At 41.6% G+C, this 12,702-nt stretch overlaps 1 protein-coding gene across 1 annotated transcript in view; it reads left to right on the top strand.

Annotated features, from left to right (window-relative positions):
* Galphas (G protein alpha s subunit) overlaps nucleotides 1–12,702 on the top strand; it is a 33,566-nt gene that overhangs the window by 6,023 nt on the left and 14,841 nt on the right. The window contains exons 3-5 of the mRNA XM_071789754.1: nucleotides 1,141–1,195; nucleotides 1,977–2,096; nucleotides 7,496–7,593. Of these exons, the coding sequence (XP_071645855.1) occupies nucleotides 1,141–1,195; nucleotides 1,977–2,096; nucleotides 7,496–7,593 (273 nt within the window). The remainder of the gene's footprint in view (nucleotides 1–1,140; nucleotides 1,196–1,976; nucleotides 2,097–7,495; nucleotides 7,594–12,702) is intronic.

Below are 12,702 nucleotides of genomic sequence, written 5' to 3'. Positions count from 1 at the left end.
AGAGATGACCTTATTTTATATCGTTCGACGCTCTCTTCTCGCTTCGTTGAAACGAGAAGAGCGTTTAATCTTCTTTTATTCACCGGTGTTCCGCATGATTTCTCTACTTCCTCGATACGCGATTATCTCTCTTTTTTCCATTTTTCATGCGCCTATCTTTCTAGACTGCTAATTTGCGATATCTCATGTATATTTTATTTCACTTGGTTTCCTCAGTCTTTCGCTAATCCGCGATAGAACGGAGATCTCTCGTCTTTGAGGAGCATTGGTCGTACACGTCAATATTTCGTAATGTCCTCTTTTTTATTTATTTTACACGGACGTCAGCAGTATAGATATACTTTTCAATTTTTACGTTCGCAATAGAACGCGTACTAACGAAAGCTGAAGTTAAACCAAAGTTGTTTATCTCTGAGCTTTTGTGTTACGATGAAAATACATTTATATTGCCGAAATAGGATGTCATTGTTAAAGATATTTGCTATGCAGGTAGAGAATCAGAGGCAATTGAATACGATGATGTTAAGGTAAATAAACCAATTGACTCATATGTGTATAATCATACTGTTTTCCATCCGTTTTAAACGTTGATAACGGAGCAGAAAATTAGAGCCTCTTATTTCTACATTTCGCGATAACTTCTTTCTCAATCTACCGATTGAGTACCCCAAGTTTTTTTTACTCCGCGCCCCGCGACGAGTTCTTAATTTCTTGAATGTCGACGTTCTTTCAGTTTCTCTGAATGTCTTTTGAACAAGAGAGTTTGCCTCTTCGTCCGGAATCTTTGAAAACAGACAGTTCCAGAAATACGCATTATTGATCGGCCGTGAGTTCTCTCCTGCGAGTTCTTTTAAACGCGTGGTAGTTGGCCGCGCTAAAATTATCGACGTGGTCTGGAAATACCGATAAAAGAACACACGGTCTGCGCTATCGTTTCATTCAGCTCGTGACTCGATCATTATTGCCGGTCGACTGCTCGACCTACTCTTACGTTACTATACGTCTGTACAATACGTATTGTTAATTGTTAGTCAATAGTTGGTTAACATACCGTTAGTCACATTTAATTACGCGGTTCGACAACGACGTGGCGCCGGGTTTCTAACAACATTAACGTTCAACATACCTTTGTGTTCACAGGGAAAAGCGGCAAAAGATTGAAGATATTAAAAAGAATATTAGGGACGCCATTTTAGTAAGTATATATCACCTTACCTCTATTCTTTCGCGTGAAACGTCAATATCTATTATATGAGAATTAAAATCAAAAGGGAGAGAGAGAGGTTGTGTAATTTTGCGAGCGGATTTAGTTGAAAATTATAATTTATCGATCCATTCTCTCTTTTACTTTGTACCCTTTTTTGTTCGGTGATGATGCGCTCGATAGTCGACGTTTCGTTAATGTTGCATCATGGATTTTGCGTTTGTTCCCGAGCGAAATTGTATACTAGACATATACATACATAAATCATAAATTATTGCGCTCAAAATAACACGCGACATAACCGTTACGTGACACGCAAATTTGGGATATCAAATATATAGCTGCAAGAGCATTGTCACCGATTTGTCATTCAAGCTTGCGTTCAGCCGCGCGCGCGAGCGATTCTGTTTTGCCCTTCAGGCAAAATGCAATCACTTCCGTACACTGCGTTGACGCAAATGGCGCTACCTCCAATGATTTCTTGCATATGCACGTCTTGCGAAGTAATTAACAGTGTGATAACGATTACGACGAATCAATAGCTACGATAAAAATAAAAACGATTCTAGCGAGGATATTATAGATGAAAGATATAGTGATTTATTTTACAGAATATTTATATAGATGTGTATATTTAAATTTTCCAACAAAATTTAAATATACTACCTAACATTTATATCTAGCGAAAACATTTTTCGAGAAGATAATCAATATTTTCTTTAGAGGAGAGCGATGAAACATGAGAGAAAGAGACACGTTGTTTCTTTTGCAGACGATAACCAGTGCGATGAGTACGTTAACGCCGCCCGTTACGCTGGGGGATCCGGCGAACCAGAGCAGAATGGACTATGTCCTGGAAGTCTCGTCTTCCCCAGACTTCGATTATCCTCCGGTGAGTCAGCCACAGCTTATTTGCGTTGCACGTCGCGTTGTATTTCCCCGCTGCGCGAAACGAGACGCGGGCTTCATCTTTGCGCACTCGCGAAGGAAGCAGGTAACTATACTACTCATCGAGACCTTCCCACCGCGCCGCGAAATATCGTAAGAAGGAATCCCCGGGCCGATCTTCAAAGTTACGTCACGTAGAATTCGTTCGTTTCTGAACACGGATAAATTAAATTGCAAATTGCGTTAATTCGACCGAGATGGAAATGAAATGAGAACGCGATTAAATCGGCCGCGCATATTTCCCTTTGCGAGTTTCATTCGCGCACTGTTTGACGTCGAGACGCTTTGTGCACGCTTTATCTCGCGTTCGTGTTATCTCAACACCGTCCTACGTTACAATTTTGAGCGCAGTTGTCGATAACTCGCGCAACTATAATACATATCGCTCGTACGTAGTTATATTCCCTTGTGTTAATTTTCGCGAAATTACAATTTACGTTGCACTGATTGCTTTGAACACTATATCGTCCGGTATTTGCATGCGTTTGTTTCTGAATTGCAGAATCTCGCTATATGCACGTGTAAGAATCTATAAATACATTACAAAGTCTCGCGCGCAATTAACATAACATTCTGACGACGGTTGTGATCGTATTGACGATATACGATCTGTGTGGAATATCGATAATTTTTATAACGTATCAACGCGCGCACGAAGATGAAATAATAAGTTGTTTAATAACTGTTCCTCCGTAATGTTTTGATTGTTTTTGTCTCGGACGTTACGCGTTACAAACTCCTAGAATACTCGGAGCAGCTCTTTGCGATTAGCGCGCGCACAGGCGCGCAGGTACAGGCGTGTAACGGTGATACGTGTGTGGCGTAATGGACGACGGCAACGAAATTTACTTAACGATCATCGCGGCGACATTTCTTAGCGTCTCGTTAAACCGACGCGGCGCGGCGAACGCACATCTGCGGATTAACGTAACGAGGCACGCAGACATACGTACGTATACATACATATGGACTCTTGACGTGAGAACCACTGCGTGGCACGATCAGTGTTTACAATGTTTACACAGCCACCGCACATGTTAGTGCGCTATATAGTATCCTGTACTACGAGGTGCTGCGCCATTTCTCATGTATGTATGTACGTACGTACGTACATACACACACGATATCTCTCACGTGTGCTCGCAAATTCATGCGATCATTATACTCGTACATAACGGGAATTTACATCGATCGATGCGAATTCTCTGTCCCTGTAAGAGATTTTAGTGCCGAGTCTCACAATCAGTATAAGGGACGATCCAACTAGCGCCGGTAAAAAGGTTGCGATTTATATAATTATAACATGTAGAATGTGTATCTCGATGAGTGACACGCCAAAAAAGTTTTACGACTGAATAAAATAGGTATTTACTGCAACTGAATTAATTACAGTGATTGATCTACTTCTATAGTACTTATATAGTTAAACCCCTACTTGATGCGTTCTTAGGAGCGTCCGACTGAATTTGCTCGTGCTGCTTCGAGATTCCCGATTGAGGCGCTCAAGGGATAATCTCGAGACACAGCATTTGAGGGAGAGATACCGCGAGAACAGATTCGAAATGCGCGACACGACTCGAAATAAAATCGTCGCGTCGCGACGAAATAATCCGCGCATTTTGCGTCATTCAGCGAATCGCAACGTGCACGCGCGATGTTACGCGTGTATCTGTATACGGCGCATCATCTTTGCCAAACGGACACCAGAGTGGTCCATTATTTGTTACACGTGCCTGCATTCGTTGGTCGATGATGCATCCGGATTAATTGAATTATTAAATTGTTTTGCGCCGATTTGCGCGATTCAATCTTTCGAACCCACATTGCGCTAACTCGATAATGATTCGCGCAATATTTACGAGTGACATCCGCAAAACTAATTTACGCTTTGTGTCTTCCGTCTACTTTGTATCGCTAAAGAGCAGAGAGCGCTCGACGATTTCCAGCATTATTTCCAGATCGTCGCGAGGTAACAAATTGATAAATCCATGATTACGCAGGAAAAACAGAACGAGCATTTCATCATACATATAGAGGCTTTTGCTGTTTATTGCATTAATTTAAAAAAAAGTAAATAAATATTGTACCTGGCATATCGCTGACATTATTTTTGCGACTGGAAGACACAAAGCAATACATATGATATATTCCGATTGCTTCTCGCGAATTCTGCCGTCATCTTATACGATTCGTGTTTAATTTGTCACTGTCATTCGGCTCTCCACATATGCGTGAGATAAGAGAGAGGAGGCGGGGGTGTTTCGCGGAAATTTATTTTAGGAAAATTCTAGGCTTAATTTCGGCACAGGCTCGAAACTCGAAACACATCGGCAGCGATGCGGTTCTTTACTTATGAAACGATTGAGATATAATCGGCGCATATTAACTTGCAAATAATGTAATAACAATGCGAAAATAATGTTAAAAATTGAAATTACATAAGACGTAGAGAATGCTGATGCTTGAAATATTCACTCGAAAATGTGTAATACGTAATTTTAATTTTTAAAATAATCCTACTTGGGTATATTTTGTATTTTTACTGAAGAGGCGAATGCACGAACGGATCGGTATACCTAGGTACTATATGTAATTATATTATTTCAGAAGGTGTGTCGTGGTATGGTAAAACATTTCAGACACGAGAGGATACAACATAATAAATGCCAAATTAAATATAAATATTGAAATATCTCAATTTGAAAGAGCGACTCCTGCACTCGTATTATCTCGCGTTAAACGAATTACACTTATTGTTAATCTGTAAGGCGAGCCTTCTCGGGAGGCTTTTACCCGCACGCTACACACGACGTTTACAACGTGCGTGTGCGTGTACGTGTCCCTATATTTTTAGCCGAGTTACATGCTTTGCGGCGGCGGCGGCGGCGCGATGTTTAGGGACTTAGCGAGAGAATGACGCGTTTGGACGAAATTATTAGTACGTGCATAATCGCGATAATAGGCGGAGACACGGCATGGCACCAACACACGGCGATCCTTCCTCGCGCGCGGCGGCGAACGACGGATCGACGATGCGTCCGTCCATCGATCGTATTAGAAGCGTGGAAATAGCATCGACAGGAGAATTTATTAATATAACCGTCGTCGTTATTGCCAAGCACACCGGCCGTGCCGGCCGCGGCCGTCGCGACTGTTGCGTGATTTGCAGCTTGCACCAAGTGACAACACTCGGGATGGACTTCCGCTGTCCACGAGAGAACGTGTCCTGTCCAAGTTCGCCGCGACACTTAAGGCGATGAAAGGGCACACGCCGCGCCAACTACAAGGCTTGTCAATTACGCCGATCCGTTGCATGCGGTTTTCGTTGCGAAGATAAGTCTATGGGAAAATTTTCGCGAAAAATGGCTTAACTACAGCTGACCCACGATTCGATACACGTGTACTACCGACAGTACCGACCATTAAACATATTTGCGAAAGATTACATTTTCGACAATAATTGAGTATCATTAAACGCGTCATTATTATTGGAAACGATAAATAATTATTATCAGAGACGCGCGGTATTCGATATTTTATTTTATCAAGTCATTCTCTCGATTTGAATTAATATGTCGTCAAAAATTTTATTTGAATTAATGATTAATCGCTGAGAAAATCCTGGTTGTGTGAGAGAAAGAGTTTTAGACACGCGAATATACTGCAGACTATACGAACTAAACTTCTGTTTTGCAATCCGTGCACATTTGTATGTTTCGCCAGGAATATCATCGCGCGATGGAACACGATACAGCTGCATGAATGCTCAAATAATTAATAATACTTTACGCTGTTTCGACGTTGATTTATGCACGCAGCTAGCATGCTTGTGTGTGTGTGTGTGTGTGTGTGTGTGTGTGTGTGCACCACGATTACTCGGCAACTTTTAATTCGCGCCGTTTACAAGAGCGCGTCATTGATCGTGAGAAATTCTTAACTTTCAAACATCGTTGCTATTAGTAAACAATTCACCAGGTAATATTTATTGTATTGACTAATATTTTATGTATATTTACGTTATATTTTGATACAATCAAGTTTGTATATTTTCTAAATTTGAGAGAGAAAAAGAGATTTACATTATATTTAACTATTTTCTATACGCAATGCAACGTTTGATAGAATGAAGATTATTTTTAGCATATATCGGAGATTAAAATATTTGACGTTCGATCGCGAACGCATCCTCGCAGTAGTTTCTCTCGAAACAAGACGTCTATCCTATCGTTTTCTCATAATTTTCGAGACTATCAATGTGTTATGTCACAGAAACCCGTGACCAAAGTCAACCTTCCGCAAATTTACCTCCCACGTATTTAAGGAAACTAAGTTTCCCGACACAATAACACCTAAATTATTAATGCGCCCGACATTCTCTGCTAGTAACGCGAAGCGTGTAGCCTTGTGGCCACCATTATTTACGTAACATTCAAATTACGATTTTAACTTACTACTAAATGCATGGCATGGGCTGTAATGCGATCGTGGAATGCGTCATGGTAGAGTGCGAATTTTGAATATAATGCCTCGCGCGCGAGAAAAGAAGAATAAATTCCACTGATCTTTTAAGGGATATGGGATTGTCGAGATTTAAATAATTGAGAGATCAAAAGGACCTTGAATGATAAAAATACTTATATGTCGCAACTGGATTTTCAATTTGCAAATATTTCCTAACTTTTCCGACCACGTGAAATTGATAAGAACCCGTTAATCGTTTTTGCAGCTAAGCGATTCGCCGGTATTTTTTTTTTCTTGAAATATTTCTCCGATAAATCACGAGGCGAGGATTGAATAATCTCTGCGGTCGATTTAAACGGTATTTGTTACGCATTCCTCGCATGTATAGATGCGCATGTTCAGCTTCATTTTTCAATGTCGCGGACTTTGCGGGCAGCACGTTTTTTTTCGCGGCGAGTTAACGACGAATTAGACGTCAAACGTTACAAGAGCCTGGCAATTCTGTGCAATAAAGACGGTGATAAATGTGCTATAAATATACGCGAATAGGTCGTACTGTGAGGCTTGTGCCGTTCAATTCACTCCAGCGCGCAGCGGAGTCTTTACATCGCAATCGGGAATCGGGTTGCTCACTGGGTCGCATACTTACCTGCGCCTTGCGCTTTTGAATTCAAAAAGATTTAGTTCACGACAGATTTTTATCCTCGATTTAAATCCTCAACATTGGAAACATCTATTGTAATTTATTACACGCTGCTTTCTTTTTTATTCGAAACGATCGTATATTTTAGGATGGGAGATAGGCTTCTTTTCCGAAAAGATTTGCAGAAGCGCCATTGCAATCGAGTCTAATGGTTTAATGGTCAATTGTTCTGCTTTCAGGAATTCTACGAAATCGTCGAAACTCTTTGGAAAGATCGAGGCGTTCAACAGAGCTTCGAGAGGAGTAACGAGTATCAACTCATCGACTGCGCCAAATAGTAAGTCGTTTTATTTTATAAACTTGTGAAAGGGTTCAACGATACGTCATACCGTTTGGCTTGGAGTTGAGCCGCGAGGAATAAAAATAGCACAACCGGCATCGTTATCAATGGACCGTGTTGACGCCGCGTCACAGCCAGCCCATTCGCGCGGATACGCATATGCTGGAGTAACATACCAAAATAAATCTACAACTAATAAATTTCGTCAAACATTTTTAACGCGTGATTAATTCATTAATTCATTGATACGATGCGCTTTTTGCAAAACAATTGAATTTCGCGTACTTACCCGTTGATTCGTTAATCGCTGGATCTTTCTATATATACGCGAATAGAGTATGAGGCGCGGTTATTGTAATCTGTTACGGGGGTGATATCATGAGCATGATAAGAAATGCGGTAAGATAACGCTTACTCGTCGATAACACCACCATGCATCGCGAATCTGTCGTCGCGTTGGACGAGATCTTTTTTTTAGAACAAATCTAGTTTAACAAATACAGCTTGATCTTTACTTTATTCTATCGTTCGATTGTAGTACTTAACAGGTATCTCCATTTTTTTTTAAATTTTTCCTATTTAATTTTTGTACATGTGAACAAAAATTTATTATACGTGTCAAATATATCAGAAAAAAATTATAAAAAAATCCATATGTATAGATACGATATGCGCGCGTGTATTTATAGACTTGTGACACCGATTTAATGCCAATGGAGACAATGCCTTAACGAGGTAATCACTTTAATAGGGACCACCCGTTTATCCAGAGACTCTCTCGACAAATTGACCCAACCTCGAGCTTTTTTGTACGCTAATTCGATGATACGAGCGTTGACTTGGTTGTATAAAGCGGCATCGTCGCGTAATGCGATGAGATTACGATAGCGAATGCATCTGACAGACGAGAGAACTGTAAACGGCCGGATCGAATGCAATAGTAGTTGGTATTTTAAACGCGAGGATTATTGCACCAGATCTTTATACGTATATAAGGGAAAAGACGTAAATCTTCCTAGCGTAAACTACGACCTTATCTGTTTAGCCAACAATCGGCATGTGACTGTTTTTCACACCTGTCAGGTCGCCAAACACTTTAATTTGACAGTCTCGTACATGTACGTTCTCTTCTGTAGAATCGTAGTACCGACATCATTCGTTTACCGATATACATACATAATATACCCAGGAACATTCTGTGTATCGATTTATCTTACATAATTTGTATCGATCTATTAAAATTTTAACTCTGAAAATTTTGAGATAAAACGGAGCAAATAAACGGAGTAATTATCATATTTATAAATAATGCCTTACACAATATGAGAGAGCAGGAAAAACACATGCATTTTCGTCGAACAAATTCTCTATTCGAACTTTGGTATATTACTAAATTCGCGAGTGATGAGACACGAGTCTCTCTTTCTCTTTTTCTCTCTCGCCTTCATCAATATTTCGTGCTACTCGTAATCGCATTATCGCGGATTTCTTGTATTTTCTCTTTTTTTTCCATTAGTGCGGCTCGGCGGTGTGGCTCTCTCTCTCTCTCTCTCTTGTGTGCAGCGCACGAATGGTTGACGTTAAAAATAGCGCGATGTATTTTTAGACATCGCGCTCCGGTGGTGAGATATAGCGTTCTCAGCGTATTCGTAGATGACGGAGACGCAAAATGGCTATAATCTTGCGGTATGTAGCGGCATGTAGTGGCCGTGCCTATAACTGCATTTAATATATTAAAGATACGTTCGCCTATTTACTGTATGTAGCGTACGAGGTAGAGGCAAACGCGCAAATTTTATCATATCCTGCTTTTCGCAAATAATTTCTGACACACCGCAACAGAAATATCGCACGAATTTTCCGTGAGTCTTTCCGGAGAAAGAAATCCAAAAAGAGATGAGAATATTGTCTTTGATTTTATTTGCCTTTTTTGAGCGTTACGATTTCGGATAATCGTTATTTCGCCAGTAGAAATTTCTTTTGTAAACACGCAACGCGCTATTGACATAGTAAAAGTGTGACCTTCTTACGCACACTAAATACGGCGCAACGATATGTACTCCGTCACGAAAATATCGCGAATCTGAGTCAGTGTGCGATGGAGAATAAATATTTGTCCATCACCCGCGTACCGTGCACGACAACGCGCGCGATTATTGATTGTCGGTTTAACGGGAATTATTTCCGGATCGCGGATGATCTTTAGCGTCGACGCGAGGTAATGAGCCGAGGACGTGCACGTGCGTAATTGTTATCAGAAAAAAAAAGAGAAAAACATATAATTCCATTTGTGCGTGCATGTGTATGTGCATGTGGTATACCGCGTGTCGTTACTGCAGTATTTTAAGCGTGCGTCGTGCGTCGTGCGTCGTGCGTCTCGTCTCGATTGTAGAAGTAAGCGACGTTTCACGTACGCGATAACACACCTCGACGCCTCTTAAAAAAGGAAACACGCGCCGCTATATTTAGGCACTATAGTCTATATATCGCGCGGATTATTGATGCTGCTATATACACATAGCTCGTAAATGTTTGGATAGATAGCCGGCGCTCTCGCGCGTCGCTCTCTTCACTGTCGATACATTGCATTGGTATGCCCACAGTGATTCTTTTTATTTTTATTCGTTCTTATCTCCAACACCCTCGAAATAATGGAACGTCCAAACGAGAAGGTGTATTCTGCTACCAACGTGCGTTGGAATACGAAAATTTTGTATTTGATTTATAAGGACAAAGCTAGGGAATGAAGAAACCCGAAATTTTTAATACTACAATTAACTCGATTACACTCTATTTTGATCTCGTCTTTTTGATCTACGGGAGGTATCTACGACTAATTTAATTATAAGTCGCCCTTTGCGACTTATCGTAATAATCGCATTTACGATAGCGAAACGGGAGTTTCATCGAATTAAGAATTTAATGACAAACGATTACAGACATTTTCCGTTCTTTTTGGGTGATGCGTGTTTTTTTCCCCAATCATCGATCGAACTGGATTTTTCTGATCTAGTTAATAGAAAAAATTTAACGAGAGAGAAAAAGATGGAAAATTAGTGTTTTGAGAAGGGACGAGTGACGAAAGCCGACATTATCCATAGGACTCCAGCTTGATATCGGATAAGAGAAAAATTCTCGTTTTGCACGCCCGCCCAAGTACTTACGGAAGACAAAGAGGATGTTTAATGTTTACAGTTGAGAGCTGCCGCACACGTCGGCGACGTTAGGGTAGCGCGCGGTTGGAACCGCCATCGCCAGGTCCGTCAAATATTTGCGATTCGAGCGAATGATCGCGCGAGCGTTGAAATTCCAAACTCCAATTTGTAATGGCAGCGAGGAGATCAGGGCCATCGGGCTCCCTTGTGCGCGATATCGAATCGAATCGAACGACGGCGATTTTAAAATCGCCAAAACGTAATCGGACTACCGCTCATCTTATATCCTCGGAGCCACGGGGGATGTCGAGAGGGGGGAGCCTTTTCGAGACCACGGCGTGGCGCGGCGCGGTTTCCTTCGGTTTGCGATTCGAAAAATTTTCAGCTCGATCTCGAATTTCTTGGCCTATTCTGCTTGTGACTCGAGAATTTCATTGTAACATTATCGATTCTCGCCGGAGTACGCTATACGCCTTATGTACGTACAAACGGTGCGATGGATTCGTCGTGGCTTATGCGCGGTTTGAGCGCATAAGCCGCATACTGATTATAGATACGTCGCCGTCGGCGTCGGCCCTACATCTACATGTCGAGTAGGTGTAGTTCTAGAAGTTAACCCGTTACCCACTTTCCGACTACCGGCCCTGCATACGGGGTGTCTCGGGTCTCGGGTGTCATCGCACCGTATATGCATACATATGCATGCATATGTATTAGCGAGATAAGGATCGCGTAGACAGTCGGTGATTAATGTCGTTTGGCAGCTAATTTGAACTTAGTTATCGTAAAGTTGATTACATCCCAAACTTTTAGGAGCTATTAGGACTTTTTTAGAATTAACACTCGTTGAAGAAGTATCGAATCACGGGTGAAATCATTTATTGTAGAAAATTAAAAATTTATTTAAAATCACGTACCAAGTATTCGTATCGAAGGGATTGAGAAATGGTTAAAGAGAATGGCGGCCAATCAGTCTCGCTAAAGGAAACTCATCCCCTCGGAATTGTCCGTGGGGCTCTGTATATGGGACTATATAGATTAACAACACCTCGTGTATAATATTCTATATCGTGCTCAATAACGTGATCGGAGCTTAGAGCACAGGAGGGGCTTCGCTAGCTGTTGCTGCCGACATCAAACGCGCGTTCGATTTGCGCCGTCCAAGTCCAGTCGATACACGTGTTATTATCGCGCACGATCCGGCTTTCATCGTTTTCCCCGCTTTGTCGTCGCGAATTAATTCTTCGCGAACGAACGTCGAACGTTTAACCTTTAACCGGAAGCGGTTGAAAAATCCGACGCGGCATTTTGTCGATCGCTACGAAGCGCACCGTGCTGGTTCGATTTCGCTTGCGGCGATAGAGTTCGACAAGCGCTGCGAGATATCGGATAGAAAATAATTAAGTGAACGGAGCGGAAATGTGGATGTGTGTGAAAAGTCCGGCTGGGAGACAGTTACAGGCTTTTCGCGTATGTAAGCTGCTTTGTAGGAAAAGACGATCTTAAATACAGGATCCTACGTTTTATTCTCGATATAAACAAATCGCCGGATAAGAGAGAAAGCGGCAAATTACCGATAGCGGCGTTCATCGCTAACTAAAAGAGTAAATTGAAGTGTTTTATTTATATACCTGTGTTTCAAAATCCCTCGAAAAAATACGCACGAATTTTAGGCTTGATCTTCAACTCTGTACAATACTCTTGGTCACATTTATTATTTCCCGCTGACGTTACGCGTTTTGACTGGCCCGGATCGCTGTCAGAAACAACGTTGTCACGTTTGCTCGCCTCAAGGTCTCGGCGGAGGGTTGTGTTAACGGGGAGGATTGTGTTCACGATAACGAGAAAATCGTTCTGCAGCAGCAGCCGCCAGTAGGTCACGACCTCCTTCCTCTTTCAATTCTCTGGAGGTCGATAGCCTCATTTCTGGTGGAGCGCGCCAATTCCATGA

This window comes from Temnothorax longispinosus, chromosome 10 (assembly GCF_030848805.1).
Source record: "Temnothorax longispinosus isolate EJ_2023e chromosome 10, Tlon_JGU_v1, whole genome shotgun sequence".
Taxonomy (NCBI): Eukaryota; Metazoa; Arthropoda; class Insecta; order Hymenoptera; family Formicidae; genus Temnothorax; species Temnothorax longispinosus.
This window is presented reverse-complemented; position numbering and strand designations above follow the sequence as displayed.